This window comes from Syngnathus acus, chromosome 10, assembly GCF_901709675.1.
Source record: "Syngnathus acus chromosome 10, fSynAcu1.2, whole genome shotgun sequence".
In the NCBI taxonomy this organism is placed as follows: domain Eukaryota; kingdom Metazoa; phylum Chordata; class Actinopteri; order Syngnathiformes; family Syngnathidae; genus Syngnathus; species Syngnathus acus.
Window position 1 is genome coordinate 14,573,320 of NC_051095.1, and position 23,821 is coordinate 14,597,140.

Below are 23,821 nucleotides of genomic sequence, written 5' to 3' on the forward strand. Positions count from 1 at the left end.
AGCAACATTGATGAGTCACTCACTCCGACGAAGGCTCAGCACAGAAATGCAACGGCCACGTTCGTGACGACCTCAAATCGGAGGGCGTATCAATAGGTCTTGCTGCGAGGGGTCAAGTTGCAGCTGAGAGCAGCCGAGGAGAAGGGGGGAGGCCGCAAATGGCTCCTTAATCAGGTTGGACAATGTGTTGTTGTGATCTGAGCGGCCCCGCTTTGGCGGCCAGAGCCACTCTATTCCCATAATTATTGTTCCGTTTCATCTGGAGGACTGCGGGGAGGAATGTGACTGATCACTGTGTCACGACAAGTAAGGAGGGGAGTCGAGGGAGCGGATTCAAGATGAGAGGAAATGGGCGAGAGTTGACCTGCGGGACACGGAAGCATCACCCTCCACATCCCGTCCCCATAGTTTTTTTTTTTTTAGCCTTTGCATCTTTCTCTTCAATAAAAGCGGGGTCACCGGGACAATGGACTCGTCTTTTGCCATCGAGAGAAAACGCAATCTCCTCTAAGATTTGATTTGCCTTCCTCGTAGCGCCGGACGCACAGTTGGAAAAAGAGTAAGGGTGGGGTGGGCAGTGCCAATTCTTCTACTAGTAATCACTCGACAAGCTCAGCAGATTTTGCAAAAAGATAGCAAGGAGAAGGAAGATAAAGCCAGAATGTCACCGCTGCCTCACTCTATGAATTACCTAGTTGGTGGCGGAAAACCGCAACATTTAAGTCGGAGTAAACATAGGCAGATGGAGGAATAGGCACTAATAAGATGCTGAAAAAAAGGGATGCATAAAAGGTGTCACCGGCAATCTGTTCAATTTATAGGTAGAGAAATTTCTCCCGTTTTCTCTTTTGTCTGACCGTGACAATTTACTGTTTAAAAACAAAGTAGCGATAAAAGGAGACGTTGTGATGCTGATAAACAATCGTTTGTCAGACGGCATGTTTGCATGGATGGGATGCTAACATTATGTCCAATAAAACTGAGCTGGAATGTGTATTTGTCCTAAGTCTGCTTTCATGAGGATGCAGACGCACACGTTTGCGTTCCCCCATGACTGCTGCTGAATTTAACTGAGTCTTAATGCACAATTTAGCACACACAGGAGCTCCCCCTTGTTGAGCTTTTCTCGTCCCCAAATCCCCCGACTTGGCGGGAATGCGCTTTTAAAGAGGCGACTGGCTCACCTGTAGGTCTGCCCCCTGCCGTGCCACTGAGTCCTATTGTGGTGACGTGAAAGACAAAGACCCCTCCAACTCAGTGAAGAGTTTACTATATTCTGTTTACCGCATACCGCTGAGCTACCATAACCCCCTGCAACCCTTGCCCCGGACGCCCACAACTATTCCACCTTTTTCCCCGATAAGAGAAATTCTCATACGTAGATCCTCGGCCATCTGCTGGATTATAGATTTCCCTCTTCCTTGAGACAGGCCAAGACCCCTCAGGGAGGATCAGTGGTGAAAAAGCGTGGAAGAGAGCTTTAGGCCATAGCCGTAGTTGCGGATGAGATTACATTTTCTATTTCTGCTTGCTGCGGGGAGTCAGCCCTGATGAATACGGAGAGTTATTCCCGTTTAATATCAACGGGCTCCCTCACATGCTCAAATTATATTCGATCAATTGTGACAGAGGGGTACACATGTGACAAACAACCTGCCACGTTCCCCGCCTCATTTCACTCCATCACCCGTCAATTTAGTCCAAACCCGGCCGCCGCGTCCGGGAATTAATCATGCTACCAAAGTGAATTATTGTGGCTGAGAGAATGTGTTAAAAATCAGCTCTTTTTCTTTCGCTTGAAAAAATGGAAGGAAAAGCCAATGGCCATCACTTTGTCCTTGATGGTGCGGTACATGTAGAGTATTCTCCCAGCAAACCAAATAATGGCCCCTCTCAAACACAATGACACAGGCGCGTAAACACAGCACCACTTCCTGCTTGCATTTCCGTCTTTGTTGTTTAGCCTTCCCGTGTGAAGGTGAACAAATACTTCACACTCCGGGTCTAAAAAGACAATCAATTGCGAAACTCGTAAAATGGACAAGAAAGGCTAAAGAAGTCAACCTTAGTTTACTCTCGGACCAAGAGACAACATTTATTCGTCAGTCTCTTTTAGAAACAAATTTGCCAGGGAGGGATATTGAGGTGATTGTGAATATTCTGAACTCTGTTTTCCCTGCCAGCTTCAACTTACCAAACTTGACGTTGTTGTTCTTACTCGGACTAAAGATTGCTCCCCTATTATTTACAGTCAAGTAGTGCACTCAATTTTGCTGTTTCACCACTGATCAAAATTCAATTCCACACAATCGACATAATTTTTACGATCACTTAATCGATTTAATAAGTTGATAAACCCCCACGTACCATCTATGTAAGGAAAGTGCCTATGATGACTATTTGTCTTTTTACTGCGAGACTCAGACAATAGTCCAGACTTGTCTCCATGTCACTCAGGCCTAGAGGCTCCATAGACATCCAGTCGGAAGACATGTGATTAATTATACATACATTGATAGAAATTCCATTCATTATTCATGTGTTTTAGAGCCACCCCCCCTTTCAGCATGATGAAAAGATCTTAAATAATAGGCTCCCCTCTGCAGACATCTGCATTCCAACGTAGTCGAGCGATGCTTAAGCAGCTTAAGTCTGTTGTCTTTCTGGTCAGGGAGGGGGTCGCCGCTCACCTCTGACATGTTTTTCTAAAACTTTGGTGTCCCTGTGACTTCCCGCGGTGGTTGTTTTGTGCTGCCTTTGTTCCGAGTGACAAGGCTGGTCAGCATCAGTTGAATAGCAATCTTGGCGCTGCGTCTTCAAACTCCTGAGGCGGCGTAAGGGTTTCATTGAACACCTGTTCGGCATTCATGGCAGCACGTGCCCGCAGACTCAATCCATCGCAGCGCAAGAAAGAAGAGCATGAGATAAAGTTGGACAGTTTTACATAATAATAAAGCGGCAAGGTTGTGGGAGAAAAATGTATCTGCGCTGTTTCCTATGAGAAGTCAGCTTAAGAACAACCCCTGTTGGGCAAGTCTTTGGGGATTTGATTTCATTTGGATCTCGAGCCAAAAAGTTTTCAGTCGTCTCATCCCTATCAAAAAATGTGTAAATTGGCATGAAGGAGGGAGGTTTGGATTAAGGAAAGGATGAGCTTTGCAACTTTTCTAGAAAGGATTTGTGCTTGTGACCCCTTGGGAACAAGCACTACTCTCAAAATAATTAGCAGTCATTTATTTATTTTTTTGGTGTGAGAATTACGAGATAGCGTTGATTCCTCGCTGTTCTGCCCTACATTAGCCAGCATTGTAGGGAGAAGTCAGGCACACTAAATTAGAGCATGAGATATTCCCAAAGGTTTACACCTCCTCCCTTGGGCCGGTCTTTACAAATACACATTCAGAAAGAGTGTAGATTATGCAAAGAGCCAAGCTTTTGGTTACAGAAACGGTACGGAAATTAGCATCTGAAACCAGGAAGCGATACATTAGCCTACAACTATTCAGGTCATAAACAAGAGAACTATTTGAATGATTGATGTGAATATTTAGCATGTATGTCACCGTAGCAACTACCAGAACACTACTGACATGCACACCTGCCTCCAGTACCACATACACAATGAATTCAAGCAATGAATACATCAGCAAAGATTTTCCTTAATTTTTTTTTTTTTTAATTTTCCGTAAAAGTCAGCCACAAGTGTAAATGATTTTAAATGCAAAACTATGCTCCCCCCCGCACATAAGATTATGGTCTTTTGAAAAAAAATTCAAATTATTTTTCCCAAATCTTTTCCTTGCATTGCACATTTGTTTTACAATTTTTTCAAATTCACCTAAATTTCTGCATTTCAATTTTAAATGTCTTTAGTTTTTTTGGGTTGATATGCTTTTAAGATCCCTTGCCTTGACTACTGAACTGTACCATATTTAGACTCTCTATGCTTTTACTGTTCTTTAGATTGATGAGTTGACTACATTATTTAGGTTTTTTGAGTAGTCGCGTCTGTGTATACATCACTGATTGCTGATGACATCGGGTTCACATTGACACGGTAGATCCTATCTGTTGATGCTGTGGTTGCATTGGCAGATATCCGATTCATATCTGATTTTATCCACATTTGGAAGAATCTTAATTACATGCCGAATGCCATGACACATTCCCCAATTATGCCACTCAGGAGCAAAAAGAAAACGTTCAAAGCTTGTAGATGGAGTATTAAAGGTGGGCAGCAGTCCCATCTTTCCCTGCAATGCCACTCCTGACATCGCCCCCTCCTCACCCACTGTGACAAGGCATCTTTCCAGACATTTCAGTCCGATGGAGATTTGCAGCAGCTCATTACAGACAGCAAAGACTCGGCCAACGGATGCAGTCGCCCAGAGACGGATTGAGTTGGTCTGTTTATTGACATGCCTTAATCTGACACTGGGTAAAGGGAATTAGTCACCGCCTGTAGACATACTCTGGCTTCACGAGCTACTCCGGCAAATAGGGAGGCAGTGCTTGGGGTGGAGTGGAACTTCATCAAAGTTCATTAATCCCACCACCCCGGGCCATTCTCGCAAAGAAATCATGTTGACATTATGGCACTCGAGTGAAGGGGTGACGTAGTTTTGAAAGGACACATGGTGAAGATGCATGTCATGCAGTATCCGTGTGCTCCAGAAGCTTCACCCAATGTAACACAAAATTATATTTGCAAACAACCTTTGTATCGCAGCAGTTTTTCAACCAATGCTTTGAATCAAGGATTCTCAAGCCTTTTGGGTCAAGGGGCCTGTTACAGTGAAGAATTTTACTGTTATTTATCACTCTTTTAGCAATTCCTCTGATCATTTTCACAACTGTTTTTTTAAACGTCAACCCATGTTTCATTCTGGATAAGAAGCAGACTACATGAATGGAAACATTTTTAATCCGTTTTACGTAAAACAGGAAAAGAGCTGGCTGGGTAGTAATTGCAGTCAATGTCTCTGAATATTGCCAAAGACAGTTTCCGTTTACATGTTGCAAAAGCAGTCATTTATCGACATGTTTGATCCAAGACATTTTCATGATCGGAGAGTGAGAGAGTTTGAAATGGTGTTCACGTGAAGTCAGGTTCACAATATATTATCTAATCATATCATAATTAATTTCAAACTATTTTACCCCCAGTTCGAGCTCAAGGACCCACAGTGTCCAAGCCCCCAGATTGAGGACCACTTTTTTAAATAATGCCAAAACAAGGCCACGCCTATCGGTGATCCAGATAAGCAGGCAGCACACTATGATTTTAATCCTGTTTGCTGGTAAATCAATGAGATGCACATCTGTTTGGTCATCTACAGCGATGGTTTTACTAAGCAGCTGTCAGAGTGACAGCAGAGTATTATCTGCTTGCTCATCATCGCTGCACCTATAAATCCGGCTTCTTAACAGGATCGGGGGCTCTCCAATGGGAGTCCCATCTCGTGCTGCATCTGTTTTTGATACACTATCGATTAAAAGAAAAAAACTCAGAACAAGTAAAGGGGAAGGGATAAACAATGTGCATTCCTGGTGAGTCAGGAGGGGAATAACACAACAGGAATCTGCAGTGAGACAAGTGTTGACCCAAACACACACACACGCACACTCACAGTGGGAAAGAGAACTGGAACAGTCATCTCCATCAGGGAACAGAAACCTAGCAGCATGCAAGCAGGGGGCCGCTGGAAGAGAAAGAGGGGCCAGATGCAGTGGGCTTGACCCACTCATTGGGGGAAGTGATTGTGTGTGTGTGTGTGTGTGTGTGTGTGTGTGTGTGTGTGTGTGTGTGTGTGTGTGTGTGTGTGTGTGTGTGTGTGTGTGTGTGTGTGTGTGTGTGTGTGTGTGTGTGTGTGTGTGTGTGTGCGTGCGTGCGTGTGTGTGTTGGGGGTTGGGGGGATTAGCTGAACTGACTTCATTTAATTGAATTTGTATTTTGCCAGACTTTGGGGGGCAAACTGTTTTTCACCGTGGGGGAATCTACGGGGGTCGCGGAAAACAGCAACAGACGATGAAACTGCACGTCCTTACCCCTGCGGTGCATCGACAGGATGACGCTGAGGTGTTGCTGTATTACCGCACACACATACGCTAACACTTATCTTGTTTCCCTGTAATTATGTCTCCATTATGAAGTATAATCTATCCCATTGAAATGCATCTTACGCACCAGCATCCACCTTTCCGCAGCTTTGATTTCTTAAAATGAAGTCCTTTTTAATCCTTTTGTTCCGCCACCCTAAACAACATGTAGTAATATTCTGTGCTTATCCGAAGCGCCGCTACGTGCGCGCTCGTGTTTGTATGTCAGCGTGTGTGCTAAGCCGTTATCTTGCAAGAACATATCTCTGGGCTGGATGTTTATCTGGGATGATTGGAAGAGTTCGCCTTGTCCCAGCGCCATAGCACACAATATTATCTTTTGTTTTTCATCATTTCATTTCTCCCAGGCCCCCATAGTTTGATGGTCGATGGGAGAGAAATCCCTTTAGTCACCCCCGGGCGTCTAATGTACTTTTATTTGTAATCTGTAAATTTAATAAATCAAATGGGGGAGGAAACAATCCGTACACAATCAAATACTTCGACTCCCTTTTGTACTGCGGTGAGGGGGAGGCATGGCTGTCACTATTAGGCGGAGGAGAAACAGCTGCAGCGTGCAAGTATACAACAAACACAACACGCCTTCCTCCTGATGGCTTCATAGAAAAATAGCGCAGGGCTCGGCTATCAAGTCTCTCGCGGACCAGGCCCGCCATTCTTTGTAATGTTTGCAGTCAAAGCAGGACTGAACCATTTAAAATCATTCCAATTGTTTTTGATCGCATATATTATTGTGATCATAATATTGGTTTTGGACTAAAATATTTCTTTGATATTTAATACAGAAAGTGAATGTATTGAGGTTCCACAGGTAGGTTGATTACAATTGTGCACATGTGCATTTCATTACCACGAGGTTTAGCTCTGAGCCTCTACTCAACTTTTTTTTTTCAGAGTTCATATTCACTGCCTAACTATATTGTGCCAAAGCGCATTTGTTTAAAATTGGGCAAGGTCCAACTGGTTAGCTGAGTTGCACCAATGTGTTTACATTTTACATTTATACATGCATATTTTTTATGGTTCTATTCTTCAAAAAGGGTGATTGGTTTACGTAGTTTTTGTTTACTTGCTAAATAAATTTTTTAAAGTAGTACTGTGTGAGGTTTCCCCTGGCTTGCAAAGTTTACACAATGATATGCCTACGATAGGAGTGTTTTTATGCTTACATTTTGCAAAAAGTAACTGAATGTGGACTACATTGATTTGCTCTGAGTTTCAACTATACTGACCTTCATTGTTGTTATCTTGTGGGGAAAAAACATAGGTCCAGGCCCTGAGGGCCACCTCTAGGACCTTTTTGTTTCACTATTTACCCTTTTAAACAAAGCAATTACAGTACCCCATTAATCAGCCCATTTGGAATTGACATTAAAGAATGAACATTGAATGCACGTGAGAGGTTTTGCCTTCAATGGCCCATCCCTGCAGGAAAGCACAAAAGAAAATGTGAGTCAGAAAATCTTATTTTGTCTTAATGCAGAGGCCAGAACTGGCTGTTCAAGACTATCAGACACTCTCTAGTAATCATCTTTTTCCCTTTCCCTTCCCCAGCTCCTATCAAAAGATGTTACTGTGCAAAATGTCAGCGAGAGACAGAGAGCGAGGGGAAAAGGAGGCAAGAAAAGTAATCTCCATCTCCTTTTTGATCACAAGTGGAATAATTGGAACCCTCTTAGGCTCATTACACAAGTTGCCCGCCAGCCAAAAGATAGCTCCAGCTGCCCCTCTCCATTCATGTCGAAGCTTTGAAAAATACTGCTTTCTCCAGTAACAACTCTTTATGAGATGCAATGACAAGAGGTCCTATATTAAAGGGCAATGCCTTTTTTTTTTAAACGGAGATATAGTAGCTCTCAACAAGCGCAGTCAAACAGTCAAAGGAGTGGAAAGAAGAAAAATAACCCAGAGACGATAAAGGCGCCTTGTTAACAATGATCCCTGCGACTGATCTGAAAACGATGTTTGTCATGATTCTAATTACTATTACTGTGTTACCCAGATTAACCTTAGCGACGACTTTAACTCACCTGCGCTTGATAGCAGCCGAGTCATGACTATGAAGAACGGCGCCAATGTCCCCTCAGATAAATCCACTCTAATTAGTCGTGTGTCTTACAGGGCCTATGTGCTGTTCATAATTAGAGCTACTGTAGCAAAGGTCATGCAAAACTATTTAGAGAGGATGCGGGCTGCATGGATAATGGAAGAGAGTGAGGGGAGAGGATGACGTTTTTCTTTTTTGCCACCGTTTAGGGCTCCTTTTCAAATTGATTTAATTGCACAGTGCGTTGCTGGACACCACTTGACACAAAAGCTACATGGGCGTGTCTTTTTACCTGTGGAGGTGAGATCGCCACCCCATTCACCTCATTGCTGCGTCTGTTAATTAGCTGTCGCCTAATATGTTTCAGATAGCTCTATAAGTTCCGTTATTAATTGTGAAGGCGCATGGATGTTTGTTGCTCCAACCGTGAGCACGGCTTAACGAGTTGAGACAGAAACGTTGGGGCCAATGTAAACAAGTCCCTTCGCCGAGGTGCTTCTAGTATTTCGACGCAAGCCTCATCTCCCACGTGTGGTTTTGGCACCATCTTAACTCCCAGGCTGCCTGCCTCCCGAGATAAGAGCTCAGGGCTTTACAGGCGGGATCCGCAAGGAATTCAGTCACCTTGTCATCATCGCACCACCAACAAAATAAGCAACAGCGTCACACTTATACAAGTATCTCATTTTCTGCCCACCACCTGAACGTACGCTCATATTTTTCTCCGACTTTTATTTACTGATTTTGAATTTGCCGCCAGCTTTCTTCCATTTCAATAACATGCATGTAGGTTTCCCTGAAGACTTAGGTGTGAATGTGAATTTGACTGGCAGTCTATCTGTCTTTTCGATTTGCTAGTCAGCTATAATAGGCCCATCCACACACGTACTAAGAGCAAGAGCTACGTATATATAAAATGAATGGATGGATTCTGTATTTACTGCTGGTAAGTCCACGAACCTTCAAGTCATCTTGGTCAAAATTAGGAGCATGGGGACCTTAATTATACAGTAAAGCTCAAGCCAAAACAGTCATGCAAAATGAAAGAAGCTGAGTAAGCTTGGTCAAATTACTCATGAATATTGTATGAATTTTAGGTTGAATTTAAAATAATGCCACAAGAACTCTTGATTTCAAACAGCAAAGCTTCCAAGGGGAACAGGAAGTTATGTTTTTTGTGGCACTACAAAGCAATTCAAGTGTGCCTTTGTTGTGTTCATTGCGAAATAGATTTGTTCTTTAGTTTTGTGAGAAAATGTGTACCAAATTAGCTTTTTTTTTCTTCACTTACTATTGATATGAAAAGCATTTTTTCTCACCAAAGCAGTTTGGTTTTCAACATCCATCCAGTTTCTATACTGATTGTCCCCACGGGGGTCGCGGGCGTGCTGGAGCCTATCCCAGCAGTCATCGGGCAGTAGGCGGGGGACACCCTGAACCGGTTGCCAGCCAATCACAGGGCACACAGAAACAAACAATAATCCGCACTCGCACTCACACCTAGGGGCAATTTGGAGTGCTCAATCAGCTTATAAAGCATGTTTGTGGGATGTAGGAGGAAACCGGAGTGCCAGGAGAAAACACACACCGTCACGGGGGCAGGATAGCCATAAAATAGGACATCGAGTTCCTTCAGTCCAATTTTGTATGATACTTGCTTTAAAGTTAAAACTGTTAAATTGTACCTGAAAATAGTGCCTGTACAATTAATAACAGCATTAGTTTTGACCATAAACGAGATTTCCATTAATATTTCCTGCCCATGCCTGTCATCTCCTGACAACCTGAAAACCATGTAACGCAAATCTAGAGTCAGTCGTCTATATGTGTGTCAATCAATGTGTCGACAGTCTGAAAATAAAGCCTATGTGAGCTCATGCTGTGCCCACTGCTGGGTGCAGTGCACTCGAGTTCAACTGAGATGAACTTTGTAATTTGTTTTTGGACTTTGGAGCTCCATATTTGCTTTAGCTGCTTTGGTGCGATGTACAATGAATGAACGCTACATTTAAGTAGCATACAACAAACAGCCAAGTAGATCTTATTAGCAGCTTTAGTGGAAAATCTTCCATTCAATTTCTATAGTGCTGGTTCCTGAAGCCTGTCCGAGCTGACTGAGTGAGGACTGTTTACCAGCCAGTCACAGGGTCGCACATATAGTCAAAACAGCAACGTTCATACCAAACTAGTGTCTTGAATTAACCAAAGAAAGAAGACTCTGGGGGAGAATCTATGAAAAACCACATTTCTTGACTCTAACAAGCTAACCACTATTCAAATGTGCTTCCCATGACAAGAAAACAATTTGATTTAATTTTAATTTCATAAACAAGATGAATGATATTCAAAAATATGGTAATTTTTCTAAAGGGAAAGATATATTTATTGAGCGCAAAGTTAAATGAGCAAATTGGTTAATTTCTTTTTTGCAGCTCATCTCGTCACACGCTCTGAACATTTCTGCTGTTTTTGCAGGAGACTCAACTGTGGCTCTAATAAACGAGTGAGAGGCATTCACCACGATCAACAAGACATCTCATTATAGCCTCTTTCAGTCTTTTAAACACACAATGATTTTACTTGGGTGGGTGAGAGAGAAAGCATATGCGTTTGTTTCTGTTGTGTTGTGGGGAGTGGGTGAGGTGGTTTGAAAACGGCCAATTGTGATTATCATTGATCTCATTTGTCAGATGCCTAATCTCTGACTCATCTCCACCCCGGTCACATCAGGTGACGACGAAGCACCTTCCCCCGTTTCTTTAAATCCCAAACAAGTGTTGAGGGAGGCGGCGATAAGCGGGTCCTTATCCTTTTAAAGACACTCCCGTAATCCGACTGCGGTGGGAGAAGGGAGGGGGCTTCATCCTTGAGATTTAGTCTGGATTAGATCTAGTCCCCCAAATTAAACCAAAAAAAGCATGTTTAAAAAAAAAAGCATGTTCATGCAAACTGGGTGAGTGGCTTCCGACCAGTGCTATGAACAAGGTAACTGATGGAGGTCTAGAATCGGTGAAATGCTCCTGTTCAGTCACCATATTTTAATTCTGCTCCTTTATCTGATCAACGGTAGAGATGCCCAAAACGTCTTGCATGCTGAATACCTGATTCTCTTTGCCAACCAGCTTAGCATCACACAAACTCCTCAAGCCGAACTCTCCTGTCCCCATTGACACGAATTGCCATGGCAAAAACAAAGCCAAATCTGCGGCTTAGAGGCTCAAATAATAATCAGCAAGTAGCGTACAAATCAAAAGTCACAACACCATAACCATGTCATTCCTCCCCCATCTTCATTTTCTGTGCTCTCAAAGTAGGTGACTACATATCAACTAGACAAAACTAGGATTTCTAGTTTGAACACAAACATTATTGTAATGGAGATTTCTGATTTTTGCCAAAAGTAGGAAAGTTGGCTTTGAACAGCTGAGCAAGGTAGAACATTATAAATATATGTTATCTGTTAAATGTTGTAGTGTTTTTTTTTTCTATTAACTTTTTATTTCTATTAACTTCTTATTCGATTTACTTGTCAAATTTGTGAAGATAGTGCTAGCTTGAAGATAAGATGTTTTCATGAAGCCACACCCTTAATTTTGGTTTGCCATCATACAAGGTTGAGTTTGTTTTTTTAAGTTTGGACAATATATACATGCACGAAACATATTTTAACTCTCATGAACAGATACACATTTTTAAGACAGTCGGACATTTTGGAAAGCTAATGTTTGCTTGAAGCGAAGCAGTTCAGCTCAATTCATTTTGCCCTGATACAGTTTCTTTATTAGGCAAAGAAAGATTTGTAAATTTGTAATAGCCATGAACCTGACTGGGATAAGCAGTGCAGAAAATGAATGGATGTACGTGGTAGGAAAGTAGGCCAGCATAAATGCTCGTGGACCATAATTGATTGATAAAGCTCTATTCAAAATTAAATATTAGATTTTAATGTGTGATTTTGACACTGTGGGATAACTGGCATGTCAAACATTTCACAACATCATTTCAGTGTGTTAACTCGGAATGATTACATTGAGAAATTTTGGGACGCTTAACGTCTTTCATGTTCACATGTTCACCTAATTAGGCTTGAGTCGGGCTTCATAAATGCAGTTAAATGAATTACCATATTAAATGAATTTGTATTGCAGCTGGTATCAAAATGAAAGCATACCAAAAAGTGACCATTTTGATGGATACCTTCCACCATTTTCAATGCAGAAAAAATATTTAAATAACACAATGCTCACACTCAATAAGATCTCTGTGGCAACCATCCTGATCTGGTTGCCAAAGGAATCATCAACCTACATTATTCAAAGCCAGAGATTATAAATGGAGGCTTTTTCTTTCAGGAGCACTGCTGCTCTACCTTTCTAACTGGAGCAAGGAGCAGCTCTCAGGTGGAACTAAAGAAGTTAGCATGGGAAAAAAAAAAAGACGACACTTAAAGCCACCTTAGTGAGGCCAAGTGCTTTTCGTTCATTAAGTTGGCTGTCTGGGCTGTGCTATGTCAAACGTCAGACGTGAGGGGAAAGTCAAAAAGCGGAGCCCATTGTGCGCCGCGGCCTGAATATTATTTCCTAATGCCACAAGCGAGCGGCGTCATTATCAATTTCAAAGCAAGGCAGTCATAACTATTATCATTAATGGTGTTTTCATCCTTTGCATGTCTTGAGCCCAACAAGACACAATGTCATCTATTCCTGGCACACATTCCTGTCTTAGCAACTTGACCTGGTATTACTCAAGCAAAGAAATGCATTCTCATCCCTCTTCAAGCCGCCATTGGGTGTAAATAATACGCCTAGGCCCTTTTCTGGAAACCTATAATCCCAGGAACACTGGCTTGGGCAAAAAGACCTGCATATCTGCGTGTGAATGCAAAAATGCAAAGCACTCCTTAATGGAAAGGTGAGACTTTCAAACAACAAATCCCCGACACCAAACATCAGCAAAATTCTCTCCCAGAGCCTTCATTGTGCTGCTTAATTCTTAATGTCATCTCGCTGCTCCTCCACTTTATGTCAAGCTCAATCACACAGACTGCTCTGAGATTTGCACACATCATGAATGAGAATAGGAGCTAAACACACAGAGTGGGGGGCGACAACGGCTGAGGGAGAAGCGATAAAGGAAGGGCATTACAGGGGTGACGGCGTCGGAGGGGGATGAGCACGGGAGAAAAAATGGCAGGAACACAGGGCAGGGGGAACGTGAGGCCTCCACACTCGGTCATAGCCCATTAGACTGGCTGGCTGCAAGTGCTGCACCTCATTACATGCTCTACCTCTGTTGTGTGGATGCACAATGCACAATTACGCCACCCCGCTGCTCTGACGGCTACGTCGCCCTGTGCCTCGGAGGCAGCTGATTTCTGCCACTGCTACAGTTGAAACCTCCACATAATAGTCCCTGATGCAAATGCAGGTTTATGTCTTGAAACAAAAGCGCCATTTGAAGGTTCTCAAATGAAATGAAGGGCCTCTGCACCACCGGGCCAAACAAAACAACAATGCAGTATTTGCCCGTCTGTTTACAACTTCAGTGCTAGGTTTTTAATACTTTCTTCTCACTTTTAAAAAAGCATGTGACTCTGACACAAGAAAAAATCAAGCTAATTCCAGCCACAATAGGTTTATAGCAAACATCCAAATGTAGTGGCAGTGGCGCAGCAAAGCGCAACGGCATACAGCAACTGCTATGCAGTTGGGTTTCTTCCACCCGTGGCGGCAAATTGTTTGACAAGTCTTCCTACTTACTATTCTACAATAATGCATGCAGAAGTTGGCATTTAATCTGATGGGGAGAAATGCTAACTAACGTCCTCCCGCTACCTCCTTGTTTTAGGCCTCAGCGAAAAGGTCACTCTTCCCCAGTGTCAGAGCTGCCTGCTCAAGGAACTTTCTCCTCACATCTAGTATTTAAAAAATGTCTGTGCCTCTGAGTTATGGGGGGGCCAGAGCGATAAGAGCATTTCACAAACAAAGAAATCTTGCAACAACAAAACATTAACTTGCCAGGTGCTATTTGCCATTGTAACCCCATTCCTCGTTCTCCAGGAATAAAGTGCCCAAAACACAAACTGGCAATTTCCTAAAATGTTGACATACACAACGACAAATGTTAATGCCTTGGCATTATGGCATTATACTTGTATAGTGTATAGAGCTTTCCATTGCTCAATAATGATGAAATCTTTTTTTTTTTTTTGCATTACTGTATTTACATTCTAGTAATTGGTGTGGGACAAATCAAATGCCTTTATTGCCTTCCATTTCAGTTTTTACCTCAATTTAGCGAGTTTGTTGAAAAAAAAAAAGTGCAAACATCTGTAACCAAAGGTTTACATAAATGTAAGTATTCAAAAGGCTGTCTTGACTTTCTTAAAAATAAAATAGATACCCACGATTTATTTGGCAATATTAAGGATTAATTGGTGTGAAATAATTAAAAACAAGTGAGAAAAAAAATTTCACTCTACAGATTACAAATATATTTCTCCCTGAGTTTAAACAAACCATTGGTTTTGTGTTTTTAAAATGCAAGCTGATCTTTTCTCCCCTCTATAAATGCAGACCATTCTCTTGGGCTATCCCATGACCCATTACTGGAAGACGAGCTATTTCTTTTTCCGTAATCTCTTCCTAGAGTCATATGTTTTCTTGAAGGCTTAATAAACCTTTGCAGGAAACAATGCAGACAATTATGCGCTTGATGGTAAACATTTGCATATTTATGTGTTCTGTTGGGACTTGAGACAGTTCAATGATTTCCATGAAAGGAAACACAATATGGCATATTTATGTCTGAGAGTTTAATTCGAGAAATTAAAAGCGGGAGTAGGGCAGGTGAAAAAACGCCACTGGATACTCATTTAAATGGGTAATTACGTCCATGCAGCATTGCTTGCGGGGTCTAACAAGGTGCGTAATGATGTCCTGTTCCCCAGTGATAAACATCATCACGATGTCCATTTCCTTCACTCCATTTAGCCTTCTCAAAATTATATGTGGACCCATCAGCCTCGGTCCAAAGTTCTTGTCGCCTTAGTGCGTTCACGTCCACTAAAAGTCTTTAGAGAGATTTATCCTGCTCTGTGACTGACTCTGAATTAAAGCCCTATTTTATGATGCACAATAATACAAAGCGTGTCCACATTTCCTCATTTTCAGTGGTTTTGAACAAAGCTGGATGAAAAGTGGATGATTATGGTAACCACTTTGTATCTGCTGAATAAAATATATTGTCACACACAGTTTAGAATCCACTTAAACCACTATATTCACTTAATGCTACCATCTGTGTTGTAATTTAACATTAGAAATGTGACATTTTCTGCTATTGTGGTAGTTGGAAATGGAAAGGAAATAAAAAAAGTGAATGTGTCCTCATCTGAAGGCCAGGTTTTATAGAAAGAAAATAAATAGCACTCAGCAGGGTGCAGACCTTTGCTAAGGCCAAACTGTCATGAACTGAATCAGTAGAAAATGATGGATAAATGGATGGACAGATGAATGGATGAACGGACGGCTAGCTAAACAGATAGAAGGTAACATAGGTAAATGCCAAAAGCTCCAAAAAATTGTTCCCAAAAGCTAGTGATAAAAAACTACTAAAATTGTAGCCAATGTTACTGACCATAGTTTACTCCTCAAAAAGAAATGTTTGCAAAAGTTAGTCAACAATGGTTACTAAGCAAAGGTTATTCAACAAAATACCAAAATATTGGAAATGTTCTTGATATCAAACAAAACTGTTACCAAAGTTTAGCTGCCAAAAGTAACCAAAAGTGTGGCAAAAAGATATTTTCCACTATATTTGCGCACAACAGCCACGTGAAGGCTGGCACCAAAATTAGCAGCGTGTGTGTGAGCGTGTGTGTGTGTGTGCGTGTGCGTGCATGTGTGCGTGCGCGTGCGTGCGTGTGTGTGTGTGTCTGTGTGGTGTGCGTGTTCCCATTTGTGCATATGGAACCACGGCCAAATTCATTTTGAGAGGGCACTAAGTGCATCGCTGTCACCCACAGCTCATTCATTTCTGACAACCGAGGCTTTGTTTGGCCTTATAAACACTGACACTTGAAAAATAGTGCAGCCTTTCCAAAGTCTCCACCTTACAATCAACTTAAATAATTAACTGAATCATCCGCCAATCAATCAGGAGGACAGACTGAAGCTTTTGGGGAGGGGGGGGAAATGCTTTTTGCCCAAACTCTCTTGAAGTGAGGAGAAAATAAATCACAATAATATATATGATAATAGTGTACATGCAAGTCGGAGAAGTAGCCCTTTGCTTGGTCAATGAATCGAGTGCATCCAGTCATGTTAATCGGATGAGAAAAAAAGATTTTGCTAATTACCTTCCCAAGCTAAAGGAGCCGTTACCTTTTTAAAACTCCACGCAAATAGGCCTTATTTCAATTTACAGTAATATGCCTGAAGCAATTTGAAGCACTGCTGAGATATTCTCAATAGCATAGCGCCAAACTACTGCACAACACAGCGATAACAGCAACATTTATGGCTAACAGTATATTAAACACAAAATTACAACTACAATAGCATTAAAAGGGCACTCTAAATGCAGGATCACTATGATGTCTGATTATTGACAATGCTTCTCATTCCTGAGTCAGCCTCTACGATCTAAATGATAATGTCACAGCTCGTGTTTCAAATAAATGAGACAATCCATAAGAGATGTTTTGTGTGTGGCATTTGTGTGTGTGTGTGTGTGTGTGTGTGTGTGTGTGTGTGTGTGTGTGTGTGTGTGTGTGTGTGTGTGTGTGTGTGTGTGTGTGTGTGTGTGTGTGTGTGTGTGTGTGTGTGTGCGCGTATTCATCACGAGTGTAGAAGGCCACCTGCTACGATGTGAATGACGGCAACACGGCTGCCTCTCGCTCAGTGTGACATGTTTGGCTGCCCCCATGCATCCTAGTGTGATGCTGAGAATCTGATATTGTTATGTAGGCATCAGCTTTGGTAACATAATGAATGCCACAATATACAGGATGAGGCAGGCAGACCTTGAGATTTATCACAGTCAATCGGTATTACACTCATTATGTTCATATTTTAACAATAGCCATCACATTTATGAGTATTCTATCCCTGTTATAGATTTGACTTCAACATTAATTCTGAATTTGGCGAAGTGAGACTAAATTGTCCATAGGTGTGAATTTGAATGTAAATGGGTGTTTGTCTAATTGTGTCCTGCCACTGAATGGAGATCAACCAAGGGCGTACCCTGCTTCTTGTCAAAAATCAGATGGAACAGGCTCCAGCTCAACTGCAACCCAAATGATGATAAATGGTATCGAAAATGGATGAATGTTGTATTTTCATTCATTAACCGATTAGCCCCCAAAAATGTTTCAAAATGTAAATGCCAAAAATGACTAAAAATTCACTTAAACTTCCTAACTAAAAAATGGTACCAAATGATTTTCACCAAAATTACCAGCGAGTGTGAGCTAAGTTTAGCATTATTTAGAGAACAATAGGTACAAAAAGTGCAGCAAATGTAATTTCTCATGTGACCAAAGGTTAGTTCACAAAAAGCCAAATTGTTACCATAATTTACAGTATTTTTGCCAAATGTTACCTAGATATTGTCATTTGATTGCTTCCAACATTACCCCAAATGATACCAAAATATAGCTTACATAGTTAACTAAATTGTTACCAAAAGTCAGACATCAAAGGACCACTTTTTTTTTAACCAATATTGACTTTTCTGTCAAGCAGTTGGGAGAAATCACATGGTTCAGATGGTGCTTATGTGAAACTGAAATGAACAAATGCAGTATATTAAGTATTAAAGTGTGTTCTGTATATTTCAATGCAATGTGTATCTGGAATTAAATCGCAAGGCTTGCAACTATAAAATGGTGCATAGCGACTGAAACCTGTATTGATTATCAGTCAGCTGAAGAAGTCCTACTTTCTGCTTTATTTGTCACCCTCTCTTATTAATTACTGCTCTAAAATATAGAAGAAGAAAAAAACACCTGGCTGAGATAAATCAATAGAATTAGAATAACTTATCTTCCCACTATGAGCTCATTATCTGGTATCACAGGTGTAAGAATCCTTCTAACACATTCAAAAACACATTGTAGCCAAAGGCCAATTTTTTCCTGTATAAAAAGTGATAAACTATAATTAAGCCAAACAAGACATCTCTATGTTGCCGTGAGCATTCAGATCCAACATGGGCAATTCGTACAAATATCTCACAGCTGACATGCTTCGAAACAATGGGTGTTAAGAGATCTGCTTCACGTTCTCTCAAGCGGGAATACAATTTACACAACTGCAGGTCTGAGTCCTTCGAGGAGACCTGTCACAGTCACCTTCCACTGTCTTGGCCTGGTTTTGGTGTTTAATTACAGGATGTATGTTTGTGTGATGCAGCAAGCTTGTGTCTGTCTGAAGCAGGAAAAGCTTGGGTATAAGTGCATTGATCACAAACATAGATTGCAACGGATGCTTGTAGCTGCCTAGCAAAAACAAATTGGACATCCGAGCCACATAGAAATTCATGAAAAGGATGAGATTGGAAAACAAGTGTGCTGATGAGTAAGAATTTAAAAAATGTGCAACTTACTATCATATAAATTAATTATAATTAATTAACGATCTAAAATTAATTAAAATAGGTTTATTGAAATCACTGTTTAATTGCCCATGTGCTGTACAATTATATATATATATATATATATATATATATTTTAATATTTACCTGTTTCATGATTATGTTTGCTGATTGACCAAATACCTATTCAGGTTAATCCACCAAAAGTTTCTTAAATATTATCAAACGACAGTTCACAAGTCATTAAAATGTAACATGGGTTTATTTGACAAAAAGTTGCCAAAATAATATAGTAAATGTCAGTTACCTTAAATGTAGAAAAAAAAAATGCAAATGTTGACTAAATATACTAGAAGTTAGTTAGGAAAGTTACAAAAATATTGCTCAATGTTAACAAAATTTGATGTTAGTGAAAGAACAGCTGTCAAAAACAATAAAGCTCCTTTAAAACAAGGTGATTGAATCAACATTACAGAAAGCAGCTATCCTCATTATGGAGGAATGTCCAAAAGTAGAGGGCCGATTCGTTTCCAATTTAAGATGTCCCCTTATCAGTTCTGATACATTTCAATGCCGTTTACTAATGTTACAAATTGCGCTGTAATTATACCTACAGCATTTCTTATTTAAACGCGACATTTGTTCGTGCTGCGGGACTTCTGTCGACGGCAGATGTCACGGCGGGAAGCAGCGATAACAACAGCAACTGTGGCGTTGAGGTAAATGCGGTCGGAGGTTAAAGCGCGGTCTCGCTGGCATCTCCAGACACGGGGGTCGTCTGGCTCAAAGAGATGCTTGTCAACTTTAGGAGAAGTGGCCGGCGATGGAGGCTGCGTGCTAAGCAGGCCGGGGCTCCATCAAGCCAATCAAGTGGCTCCAAGACAACATTGGCCAGGACACCTGGCACTGGCACACATTCACCAGTCTTCACTTCGTTCTCTCGTCTCTGTTTGCACTCGCATGCAGGACTCCATCAAGGCGGCTCAGAGCTTTGCATTTAAGATTATCGGAATCAATCGAACCTAATTTGTCTAACTCTTTACTTTTTCATTAGCCCAGGCAAATCAAGGCTTGGCTAATCTGGTAGCAAATGTGCTTTTATAGAATAATTAAGACACAGAGGAAGGATGCTTTAGGTGCTTGTGTGAATGTCTAACCAGACGTATGATTTATGGATGAAGATTAGACTTGCTTTTAGATGAAAGCCGTTAATAACAGAATTTCCCAATCTTTATCAAGCCAAGGCGCATAGTTTGTTTGAAAACTCTCATGGCGCAATATTTTGCCTGTCAATATTAGTCTTCGGCATAGACAGAAAACCAAAGTAGATGCATTACTTGGGGTGAATACTTTTTGGGGACAAATTAAGTTAAATTGGGTTCTTTCCTGCAAGACCTCTGGTAATATGCCATGCTCAGGACCTAGTTAAGAATCACTGTTTTATGATACATCACGTGTTGTCTTGGAATGTCGATAAATAAATTGATGAAAATGTTCCCACACCTGCATGCACTTACAAAATTCCTCACGTCGAGTCACCCGTTGATATAAACCAAGAAGAACATGAACAAACAATTTTGGTTTGTAGGTATCTCTTTTCAGAGTTGTATGTTGCCTAAAGATGGCGTTACTCATCTGTATCAGATTTTTAGCCACCCTTAAATGGGAAACTGACCAGTTTCGTACTCGTGTGTGCTGTTGATTGGTTAACAGAAAAAATCCAAAAACATCCAAAGTGTTGAAAATCATTTGTTTCTTATTAGAAACATCAAAAATGTCTTTGGATCACTTGCAACATGTATGACACAACTACAATGCGTCACCGCTGTGAAAGCACCCTGATCTCGTAGAAATGTACTATAGATCCGCTAACCATCACCAAGCATCATTTCATATTCGTGCAATTTGACAGAACCAACTCAGACAGGCCCAGTAAATCTGCTTGCCTGTAAGTAGGTCTCATTGAGCTCTCTGAATCCATCGGTGCCTGAATATCTCTGGATCATCTGCTCAATACATCAATATCTATCTTGTGTTTCTTGCGCTAAGACCCTCAGCACCCTACCTTCCTCTCCATGAATGTCAAAGACAGATTGGAGTCATCAATTACGAGTGTCTGGTAGGGCGTACGGATGCAGAACCTTTCCTGATGCTGCCTGTAGGAGTGAGCGTTTCACAATCTCCTCCGCAGACAAAGCAAAGACGTGTATTTGCAATCACTCACAGAAGCGTTGCCTGCTCTCGCAGGATTGACGAGAAGTGGGTCATGATGACTGAGAGGTGTGTTGCACAAGAAATCCAATGAAGCAGTGGATACATTGGAAAATGTGTGAAATAAAAATCAGCTGGTCTGCATACAGTGTCAGCTCAAATAGTTTTTCTCGTCAGACTTTCTCTGCTCTGCTGGAGCCGTGCATGGTATGTCAGGATAATTCAATGGCTGGCTGCACAAAGCAACCGTGCACTCACATCGCACGCCCGCTCTGCCAAATGGACAGTAGGCAGGCAATTTAGCCAATGATTATTCTTTCCGCCAGCACCTGAAATTACATGTGATAGAGCTGATTAGCTGGATCGATAAATCATCGCTCGAGAGAGGTTCTCTTTTTGCGCCAACTAAAGCACAAAAAGTAGAAAATATAAGAAGATGGGCAAAACATTTCTGTCATCCAGCCTTCTGGTTGCGCTGGTAAAATGCTTTCCTTCTCAGGTCAACTTCAATATCTCTTGAAATGCCTTGAACATTTCACTCAGATGTACTGACAAACGGTCACACTTGACATTTCAAATAGCTTAACCTTCCATCAATGACGGGCAGGCATTTCACTGACAGCACCATCTTTGCTGTGATGGAGCGCTAAATATCACCCCAACTTGAGATGTGTTGAAATGTGTCAAACAGCCTCTTGCCGTCCCAGTCAGATTATCCACGGATAGCAGATGGATCGTTCAGACACTTTGAATGACGGAAGCTTTTCTTTTTCCGGTTTGTTCACCTAACATCGCTCAGCGATGCTCTCCTACCTCATCGCCCAACATAGTCCAGAGCTCTGTGCGCGGTTTCTCACCTCTGGCAGTGGCATGCCGTTGATGATGAGATCTGGCTGCTGGTGGCCTTGCCCGGTGAACGGGTGCTGATAGCCGTGGTTGGGTGCGGCATTGCGCGAGTTCTGGTTCTCCACGTTGAGGAAGGTGCTCTCGGAGCGCCTACAGCCCAGCGGCAGGCTCTGCTGGTGGTAGTCGAAGTAGTTGAGCGAGGAGGTGAGTGACGAGCAACTCACCACGTTCATCTTGTCTGTTTCCTCGACATCGCGTGGGACCAGGCGGATGTCGTTCTTGTTCAGCTTCTTCTTCTTGCTCGACTTCTTCTGATTGCCGTAGGAGTACTCGGCCACCCTGCGCAAGTAAAAGAAACTGAACAGACTCAATAAAGCAGTGCTCTGTCTTGCGTTTCATTTGCACACAGTCAAATACGTGCTTGCACCATCATGCCAGCTAGGATGATGTTGGGGTCAAACAAAAGCTAAATGCCTGTGTCCATGGGTGGCAAGACCCACTGAAGGGACTCCCCAGCCTGACACACAAAAGGAACTGACCTTTTTTCTGTATGTTTGGATTTGCATGCGCAACATTGGACATGTCACAAACAGGCAGACGGTATGCAAACATGCCAAACACCACAGATACAAACGACACCGGTATACGCAATCATATGCAAAGTACATAAACCACACTTTTTTGACTATCAAGCAAACATACTACTAGCAATATGGAGTATGGCGCAATGGAGGGGTGGGGGCTGCAGATAAAATTAGTTTTGCCGCTCTCTGTTTTCCACACACCCTAAGAGGCAATTTTGACTGATATACTGTGTGAGAAAATGAGGAGCACTCTTTCATCAAAGGTTTCACCGGGATTGGGAAATGAAAAATTCTTCACAGTGTTTTGTAGATTTCCACAGTAGAACAGATGCTCATTCCACATGTCAATTATTGGAGATAATTTGTGATTTTCTTTTCTTTGCGATACGTTTAAGCCATTTCTCATCAGTGTGCGGAGCATATGCTTTATACTGTTCAAATGCCAGTTAGTCTCCTCCAGTCGTGTGTGGAATATCTGTGTGATTGTCGCCCCCACTGGCCTCCGTTTCTTCACTAAAACGCAGCTCTGATCCTCCCAACACTTCTACAATCACGAAGGCTAAGAAGCAGCATTGTTTTTCCCTCGCTTTCATTTTTCTCTCAGATTGCATCTTGAAAAGAACTATCACCCTCATTCAATCCCCCCCCCAACTTCCCTAGATTTAGAAGAAAGAAAATGGTCAGCCGCAAACAAAAGGCAGAGCGTTTCCCACCTCGTTTTCATTTATCATTTAGCATGCTACCTTCCGCTCTACATTGCTTCCCAATGCAAATCTAGAAAAGGGGGGGGGGGGGGGGGGGGTTCTGAGTCAAGCAGGCTGACTGAAAAACAATCAATCAATTGGAGATAACTGCTCCCCCCTAGTCAAGGGGTACTCAGAAGGGCACACATCCCATCACTGCTGATTATAGCTCCCAGTGGGGGTGGGGGTTGCTGTTCATTTTGAAATCTATAGTGGGTAGTACAGTATAATCTATACTTTGAGCAAGACTTTTAAATGAGCAGGAGAACGTTTCAACCTGCAAAACGCTTTCCATTAAGCTTCTGGCAGAGTTGCATCCATCTATAGTAAATCAGGCCTCAATTTAAAACACTTTGTCGAATGTTAACTCTCTCAAAGCTGTTAGGAAGAGGGTGACAGTATATGCGCTCAGCAGGCATAAAATTAGGTACTATCTGGTGCTCCCCAACAAGAGAGCACAGATAATAATGAACATCTATCGGGCAGCATTTGATTTGAGCATTTTGTAAAGAAACGCACTTGTTTAAAAACTCCTCATATAATGTATGAATGAACCTAATGTTGTGTCCGGTATATTAAACCAGACAATGCACAGCAACAAATAAAATGAGTACGTACTATTTTAGAATGATGATGGGCCCACTATCGAAAAACATCCAAACTTGACTTCC

At 41.8% G+C, this 23,821-nt stretch overlaps 1 protein-coding gene across 4 annotated transcripts in view; it reads right to left on the bottom strand.

Moving 5' to 3' along the window:
* Window positions 1-23,821, bottom strand: part of pcdh19 (protocadherin 19) — a 59,051-nt gene that overhangs the window by 31,606 nt on the left and 3,624 nt on the right. For 2 of the 4 annotated variants that reach the window (XM_037260554.1, XM_037260553.1), the window contains one exon: window positions 21,835-22,180. In XM_037260554.1, the coding sequence (XP_037116449.1) occupies window positions 21,835-22,180 (346 nt within the window). The remainder of the gene's footprint in view (window positions 1-21,834; window positions 22,181-23,821) is intronic. The other 2 variants (XM_037260556.1, XM_037260555.1) reach the window with 2 other exon arrangements.